This window comes from Moschus berezovskii, chromosome 8 (assembly GCF_049115385.1).
Source record: "Moschus berezovskii isolate FMDL1 chromosome 8, NW_MosBer_1.0, whole genome shotgun sequence".
Classification (NCBI taxonomy): Eukaryota; Metazoa; Chordata; class Mammalia; order Artiodactyla; family Moschidae; genus Moschus; species Moschus berezovskii.
This window is the reverse complement of record NC_142467.1, coordinates 62204191-62212710: the sequence shown is the minus strand read 5'-3', so window position 1 is coordinate 62212710 and position 8520 is coordinate 62204191. Positions and strand designations below refer to the sequence as shown.

The 8520-nt window shown below is 55.1% G+C and overlaps 1 protein-coding gene across 1 annotated transcript; it reads left to right on the top strand.

The window, feature by feature from the left end:
* Nucleotides 1-3759: 3759 nt before the first annotated feature.
* On the top strand, nucleotides 3760-7609 carry EGR1 (early growth response 1). Its single transcript, XM_055430584.2, has 2 exons — nucleotides 3760-4373; nucleotides 5062-7609. Exons 1-2 carry the CDS (start codon nucleotides 4058-4060, stop codon nucleotides 6378-6380), a joined length of 1635 nt encoding a protein of 544 aa, XP_055286559.2. The 5' UTR covers nucleotides 3760-4057; the 3' UTR covers nucleotides 6381-7609.
* The last annotated feature ends 911 nt before the right edge of the window (nucleotides 7610-8520 follow it).

Below are 8520 nucleotides of genomic sequence, written 5' to 3'. Positions count from 1 at the left end.
GCCCTGGGCTGGTCACAGTGGTGGCAAACCACTATCCGAGCAGCACATGTGGGTGCTGACGTAGCCTGGGGTGGGGAGGAGGAAGTGGCGATGGAAAAAGGGGCTTGTCTTCCTCCAAGAGTTGCAGCCTGCTCAGTCCTGGGTCAGACATGATGGTTCCCATTGACTTTCTCCTAGCATCAACTGCCATTGACCAGCTCAGTTCTGTTCTCACCTCTGCCTCTTCCTCTTCTCTGGTTTGCAAGGAAAGTCTGAGCACAGGCATCACCTCAGATCTGCAGACCCTCTGAGGGCCTCTAACCTCTTCTAGAGCTTTTGGCATAAGTCACCCAGTGGACAAGGTCTGAGAGTCCCAGACTCAGGGTTGCTGCTTAATCTTAATTCTCTTGTAACATAGAGTCCAGGGTCCCTTCTACCTAACTGTAAGCTTCTCAGCATCAGGAGCCTATGCCTCAGGCCTTTGTCCACAGAAAGTCCTCAAAAAAGTTTATTGTTGTTGTGGATAATGGGTGTTTTAATCAGAACCTGCCGGGTTGTAATAGAAACTTAAATAAGCTTTATTTAAAAAATAAATTTATTAACCTGTGTAACTCAAAGGCCCTGATTCTATCTAGAGATATACTTTCTGGGTGTGGATCTTTTTTAAAATTTTTTCTGCATGGGCTTCATTTTCAGGTAAGCTCTCCAGGTCAGATGGCAAGATGGCTTCCAGGCTTACATTCCATTGGTTTAGTACCACCTGAGAAAGAGAATTCCTATTGTTCAGAGTTCCAGAAAAAGTCCTAGAAGAGATTCTCATTAGCCTGGTTTGGGTCATGTGCCCATCCTAATGCAATGGCTATGCCTAGGGAGATAGAATGCTCCTGGACTGCTGGAAGAAATCATCCTAGATGGATGGCCATGTAGGGGTGACATGTCCTCGCCTAGATCTAGGATGGGGTTTTCTTCTTTCAACCATATGGATTGGGGGTGGTTCTCCAAAGGAAATAGCTGACTGGGAGCACTTAGGAAAAGAACGGTTGTACACACAAAGCAAAAGATGTAGATTATTAGGACTTCAAGTGACCAGCTTCAGTGAGGACCTGAAGATCCTGTGGGTCAACTTCCACGTTAGAATCATAGGGGAACGAGTTTGCCCTGGCTGGGGGAGGAATGTGTACTTTCAGAGCCTGGGTAGCTCCCCAGAGACAGAAAAAGGATCCTAGGAAGTGTCTGCTCAGTTCTGGCCCTCACGAGCTCAGGAAGATTATGATTCGGTTAGCCTAGGGTAAAACCTTTTTTTATTCAGAGCTCCATTTGTGCACAGTCAAGGTTGAAAAAAATTCTGCTCTATGAAATAATGTTCTACTGCAGCAAGAAGGATTAAGATGAGCTCTGCAGGACAATGGCCTGTGTTAGGATTGGAATGTTTGTCCTTCTCTGTACAACTTTTCAGAAAAGGGTCACTGGGGTTTACTTGGGGGCTGAGGATGGGTGGGTGAACTGTGGGCAACCCAGTGGGTCAAAAACCCCAGAAAACAGCAATAGCCACTGTTTACTGAATGTCAACTGCAAGGCAGGCACTGTGCTTTGGAACTTCACACATGGAAGTCCATGTAAGTTGTCAGTCTTTACAATAATCCTTCCATCATTAACATTAGTTCGGTTTTACAGCTGAAGAGAGATAAGAAAAGCCTGGCCAAGGTACCCCAATAGGGAGTAGCAAAATGGGCATTCAGACACAACACATCTGATTCTGACTGGCCTGGCCATTCTGCCCTGCAGGAGGCTTTTGCTTCTAATAGACAAGTCGGTACCCGGCGGGAGTGGGCCCCCGCCAGGTCCTAGCGTTTGGGATGGGGAGCTCAGATTTAGAGAACAGAGATAAGGGAGCCCTGGTTCATTGCTGGATTCCCTAAGCCGATTTGTGTGTGTGTAGAATACAGAGGGATGAAGCCGAAGATAGTTACATCCTTCTCCCCCATTTTACACCCTCAACCCCGACTTCCTGAAGCTGCTTGGGTTCAGGGAGACCCTAACCCGCCCCCCCTTCCCTCCCAGTGTCGTCAGCACCCTCCTTCCACACACACACTTTCTGCTTTCTTTTTAAATTCAGAAAAACAGGGCTTCCCTGGTGGCTCAGAGGTTAAATTCAGAAAAACACCACCTCCCCTGGATTCAGAGCTAGAGCAGAAGCCTTCCCCAACAGGAATCTCCGTTCTGTTTGGGGTGCGCACTTGAGGCGGAGAGGGGGAACGCAATGGGTAGGGCTTCCCCGTTTGCGTCTAGCTCCCAGGAGACCTGCTGGAACCTTGCCAGCCTAACCGCCCTCTCCTCCCATCCTCGCCCTTGGCCTGGCTGGAGGAGGGAAGTGTTACCCCGCCGGGGAGTTGCGAGCCTCGGCTGTGGCGGCTCCCCAGGGACTGCAGGGGGAGCCCAGGCTGCGGCGCCTGCTCAGTTAGCGCTCACTGCGTCTAAGGCTCCCCTCGCCTGGCGCAGCGCCCAGCACAGAAGCTGGGAGGGGGAGCAAGAAGGCGGCGAAGAGCCTACTCGGCCAGGGGCCGGGGGAACCGAGCTGGAGAGGGGACCTCCCGAGGGCAGCACCAACTCGCTAAGCAGATCTCCCTTCTCACCAGCCGGAGGTCCCCAGACAGTCCGTAGGGAAGCCTCCTGTTCAGATTCCCACACTTCTCGCCCCCGATCACCTGTTCTGGATAAAGGTGGGTCAGTCTCCCAACATCCCAAGGACCACTAGCTAGCTCCTGGTGGGAACCGGACTCAGGTTTCTCCAGAGACAATCAGCTTCCCTTGTCCAGCCACCCAAGCGTGGGCTCTTCCCCAGAGGGAACCAGAGAATCGTCTTTCGGTTCTGGTGGCGCAGAGGGATCCCGAGGCCCCAACAACCCCACTCCATTGGCAGATGGCGGAGAAGCAGGTGGCCCATAGCACTGCACAGGAACCATCTGGCTATTATTTCCTAAGCCTCAGTTTCCACCGCGACACCTGGAAAGGCACCATGCCATTGGTCGAGGCCAGGGGTCAGGGTCCCGCCTCTTCTGGGCGGCCTCTGCCCTGGCCAGCCCAGCCACTCCTCCCCTTCGCTCCCGCCCGGCTCCCACGGTCCCAGAGGTGGGCGGGCGAGCCCTGGATGACGGTGGCAGAACCCTAGTCCTCCTCGCCCTCGCCCCCGCCCAGGGCCCGGGCTTTCCCAGCCCAGTCCCCGCCTGGGAACCGCGGTGCGCCTAGCGCTAAGCGCCCGGAGCCCTCCCCGCCTGGGCGTCCCCGGCTCTAGCGCGCACGTTGGGCTCCCGGCTTGGAACCAGGGAGGAGGGAGGGAGCCAAGGAGCAGCAAGCAGAGACCCGGAAACGCCATATAAGGAGCAGGAAGGATCCCCCGCCGGAACAATCCTTATTTGGGCAGCGCCTTATATGGAGCGCCCCGATATGGCCCGGCTGCTTCCGGCTCCGGGAGGAGGGAAGAAGGCGGAGGGAAGAGGCGGGGGCAACGCCGGGAACTACTGAGCAGCTTCGGTCCGGGAGTTCTCAGCTGCGGCTTGAGCACTAAATTTCCTCGAAGCCTGGGCACCCAGGGTGCGGGAGCCGGCGTGGGGCCCAGGGTGCGGGATGGCAGTGCCTACAGTTCTTGGAGAGGGGGCTTCACGTCACTCCGGGTCCTCCCGGCCGGTCTTGCCATATTAGGGCTTCCTGCCTCCCATATATGGCCATGTACGTCACGACGGAGGCGGGTCCGTGCCGTTCCAGACCCTTCAAATAGAGGCGGATCCGGGGAGTCGCGAGAGATCCCAGCGCGCAGAACTTGGGGAGCCGCCGCCGCCAGCTGCCTCCGCCGCCAGCTTCCGCCGCCGCAGAACCGGCCCCTACCCCAGCCTCGGTAGCAGCGCCGCGTCTACACCGGCCGGCGGCGAGGGCGAGCCTGCGGACCCCGCCTGCGCTCTCCACAGTGTGCCCCGCGCCCCGCATGTGACCTGGCCAAGCCCCCGAGAGGTGTCCCCCGCAGCTGCGGTCCCCGGCTGCGCCCACCCGCCCCAAGACCAGCTCTCCAGCCCGCCGGTCCGGGATGGCGGCAGCCAAGGCCGAGATGCAGCTGATGTCCCCGCTGCAGATCTCCGACCCCTTTGGCTCCTTTCCTCATTCGCCCACCATGGACAACTACCCTAAGCTGGAGGAGATGATGCTGCTGAGCAATGGGGCTCCCCAGTTCCTCGGTGCCGCCGGGGCCCCGGAGGGCAGCAGCGGTAGCAGCAGCAGCAGCAGCAGCAGCGGGGGCGGTGGAGGTGGAGGTGGAGGGGGCGGCAGCAGCAGCAGCAACAGCAGCAGCGCCTTCAACCCTCAGGGGGAGGCAAGCGAGCAGCCCTACGAGCACCTGACCGCAGGTAAGCTGTGGCCTACGCCGAGGGCTAGCCGGTTCGCCGACATTCTGGCGTCCGGTCCTTCCCCCACGGCCTTTGCAGCGCCCCCTTCGCCGCAGGGATGCAAGTGGGGTTTCCCTTCCATTCCTCGCATCCCCAGGGTCCTGTGTTAGAGGACTGCCTGAAGACATTCTCCCCACCCCCACCCTGTCCTTAACGGTGCGCAGAGGAGCCAGCTTTTGTTTTGGACGGAGAGCTGTGGGGCTGCGTGGGTGGATGGAGGAGGGGGAGCTTGTTTTGACGAGCAGGGCTGCGCCCCCTCCCCCTCCAGAAAGACTGGCCTAGCCTGCTGCTATCCCCGAGCAAAGGCCGGGATCCTTGGCCCGGGATGTCCCGGCAGCCCAGGGTAGGGGGCGCGCACTAGCCGCGGCCGTTGCCGGGGTACTGGCGGGAATCCCTCGTCCGCGCAGCCGCCGCTGCGGAGCGCTGGGAGCTGCAGTGGAGGGGGATTCTCCGTATTTGCGTCAGCAGTTGTTGAAATGGGTTCTGCGTCTGGAGCGGGTCCAGGAACATTTCAATCTGCTGCTATCAATTATTAACCAGCTCAAGAGTCAATGGTAGCTGGCCCGATCTCTTGTCTGGCAGCGTGGGTCTTCCGCGTCCTCCGGTGATTGCTCTCCAGTAACCAGGCCTCCTCCCTCTCTCCTGCCAGAGTCCTTTCCTGACATCTCTCTGAATAACGAGAAGGTTCTAGTGGAGACGAGTTACCCCAGCCAAACCACCCGGCTGCCCCCCATCACCTACACAGGCCGCTTCTCTCTGGAGCCTGCACCCAACAGTGGCAACACCCTGTGGCCTGAGCCCCTCTTCAGCCTGGTCAGCGGCCTCGTGAGCATGACCAACCCACCGGCCACCTCATCTTCAGCATCATCTCCAGCGGCCTCCTCCTCGGCCTCCCAGAGCCCACCACTGAGCTGCGCAGTGCAGTCGAACGACAGCAGCCCCATCTACTCCGCGGCACCCACCTTCCCCACACCTAACACTGACATCTTCCCTGAGCCACAAGGCCAGGCCTTTCCAGGCTCAGGAGGCCCCGCCCTTCAGTACCCACCTCCTGCCTACCCTGGTGCCAAGGGGGGCTTCCAGGTTCCCATGATCCCCGACTATCTGTTTCCACAACAGCAGGGGGACCTGGGCCTGGGCACCCCAGACCAGAAACCCTTCCAGGGCCTGGAGAGCCGTACCCAGCAGCCTTCGCTCACTCCACTCTCTACCATCAAGGCCTTTGCCACACAGTCGGGCTCCCAGGACCTGAAGGCCCTCAACAGCACCTACCAGTCTCAGCTCATCAAACCCAGCCGCATGCGCAAGTACCCCAACCGGCCCAGCAAGACGCCCCCCCATGAACGCCCCTACGCCTGCCCCGTGGAGTCCTGTGACCGGCGCTTCTCTCGCTCAGATGAGCTCACCCGCCACATTCGCATCCACACTGGCCAGAAACCCTTCCAGTGCCGCATCTGCATGCGCAACTTCAGCCGCAGCGACCACCTCACCACCCACATCCGCACCCACACAGGGGAGAAGCCTTTCGCCTGTGACATCTGTGGGAGAAAGTTTGCCAGGAGCGATGAACGCAAGAGGCATACCAAGATCCACTTGCGGCAGAAGGACAAAAAAGCAGACAAAAGCGCAGCCTCTGCTGCCACCTCCTCTCTCCCTTCGTACCCGTCCCCGGTGGCTACCTCATACCCATCCCCAGTTACCACCTCATACCCATCCCCAGCCACCACCTCATACCCATCGCCCGTGCCCACCTCTTACTCCTCTCCCGGTTCCTCGACCTACCCATCCCCTGTCCACAATGGTTTCCCATCCCCCTCAGTGGCCACTACGTACTCCTCCGTCCCTCCGGCTTTCCCGACCCAGGTCAGCAGCTTCCCCTCCTCAGCTGTCACCAACTCCTTCAGCGCCTCCACTGGGCTTTCGGACATGACAACCACGTTTTCTCCCAGGACAATTGAAATTTGCTAAAGGAAAAGGGAGAAAATGAAACACAAGAGACTTAAAGGACAGGAGGAGGAGATGGCCGTAGGAAGGGGTTCCTCTTAGGTCAGATAGAGGTTCTCAGAGCCAAGTCCTCCCTCTCTGCTTGACCCCAGGGTCACTGTGGAAGGTCTGTTGGCCAACAATTCTTTCTGTCCACTTCCCTTTCCTCCCCAGTCCCTATTCCCTTTGACTTCAGCTGCCTGAAACAGCCATGTCCAAGTTCTTCACATCTATCCAAAGAACTTGATTTGCATGGATTTTGGATATATCATTTCAGTATCATCTCCATCGTATGCCTGACCCCTTGCCCCCTTCAATGCTAGAAAATCAAGTTGGCAAAAATGGGTTTGGGCCCCTCAGAGCCCAGCCCTGTACTCTTGTACAGTGTCTGTGCCATGGATTTTGTTTTTCTTGGGGTACTCTTGATGTGAAGATAATTTGCATACTCTATTGTATTATTTGGAATTAGATCCTCACTTTTGGGGAAAAAACAAAAAAAGAAAAGCCAAGCAAACCAATGGCGATCCTTTGTTTTGTGATGATGCTGTGACAATTCAGTTTGAAGCTTTTTTTTGAAACAGCAGTTCTTGGTATTAATCTGAGCATGTGTCAGAGTGTTGTTCTGTTAAACGTTTTGTAAATACTGCCCGACTGTACTCACATGTGGCAAAATATGGTTTGGTTTTTCTCCTTTTTTTGAAAGTAGGTTTTTTTTCTTTTTTTTTGTCCTTTTGGTTTAAAAAGTTTCACGTCTTGGTGCCTTTTGTGTGATGCGCCTTGCTGACACGGCTTGACATGTGCAATTGTGAGGGATGTGCTCACCTCTAGCCTTAAGCGGGGCAGGGAGTGGTGATTCGGGGGAGGCTTTTGGAGCAAAATAAGGAAGGGGGCTGAGCTTGAGCTCCAGTTCTCCAGAATGTAAGAAAACAAAATCTAAAAATCTGAACTCTCAAAAGTCTTATTTTTTTAAACTGAAAATGTAAATTTATAAATATAATTCAGGAGTTGGAATGTTGTAGTTACCTACTGAGTAGGCGGCAATTTTTGTATGTTATGAACATGCAGTTCATTATTTTGTGGTTTTATTTTACTTTGTACATGTGTTTGCTTAAACAAAGTGACTGTTTGGCTTATAAACACATTGAATGCGCTTTATTGCCCATGGGATATGTGGTGTATATCCTTCAGAAAAATTAAAAGGAAAATAAAATAGCTGTGGTTGGGTGTGTTTCCTGGGCTAAGGGGAGGCCTTTGTAGTAGCCATCGCTATCAAGGGGTTTGAGGGACTTTTATGGGGACAAGGATATTCTAACCAGAGATGTGCCCAGTGTGTGTCACTGGAGTGAATTCTTAGAAAATTGAATGTGGGTCTCCTCTTTTTGATACTGGGCTCGTTCCTCAATATGGTGGGCTGTAAGCTTATCTTGGTTAATTAAAGCTACAAAAGGCCAGATGTGCAGGTGGAGTAATTGTGGCCAGGGGCAGTACCATTCTGTCCACAAACGTTCAACCAGCCCTGCCCCCCCCCATCTCTATCTGGGCTTGGGAAACTGTATTCTAGGGAGTCCCTGCCATATGCACTTGGGGGAATTGGGTAGGCAGAGGGCACTGGGAAACAGTAATAAAGGTGGGATTGCCTTGGTCTCCCCCTCCTGTCTTCTAGGTCTCCAGAAACCTGAGGGTACTGAAGAAGACTAGAAGAGGCATGGGCCAGTTCTAAAGCCAAGAATCCTTCCAGGAAGAAATCTCATCATTTGCCAGCTGGAGCTGGGATCCTTGGCAGCTTTGTGACACAGGGCAGAGTGGGCAGGAGGCTGGCCTGCTGTCTACGTTTCCATCTAGACTAAGTCTGTCCCCATTCTGTAGGAGGCCTTAGGTGCTAGGTTCCTCTGGTCCCTGTCCCTTGAGGGTCCACAATCATATCCAGAGTGATACTCATGGGCTCATGAGCATTTGTCTATCATGTGAGAGGCCTTGAGCTGGCCACAACAACAACGCAGATTGTCGGCTGGGGAGACAGAGATGTAAGCCAAAAATTGTAACGAGGAGTTCCATTCTGTTCAGTCGCTCAGTTGTGTCCGACTCTTTGCGACCCCGTGGACTGTAGCCTACCAGGCTTCTCCAT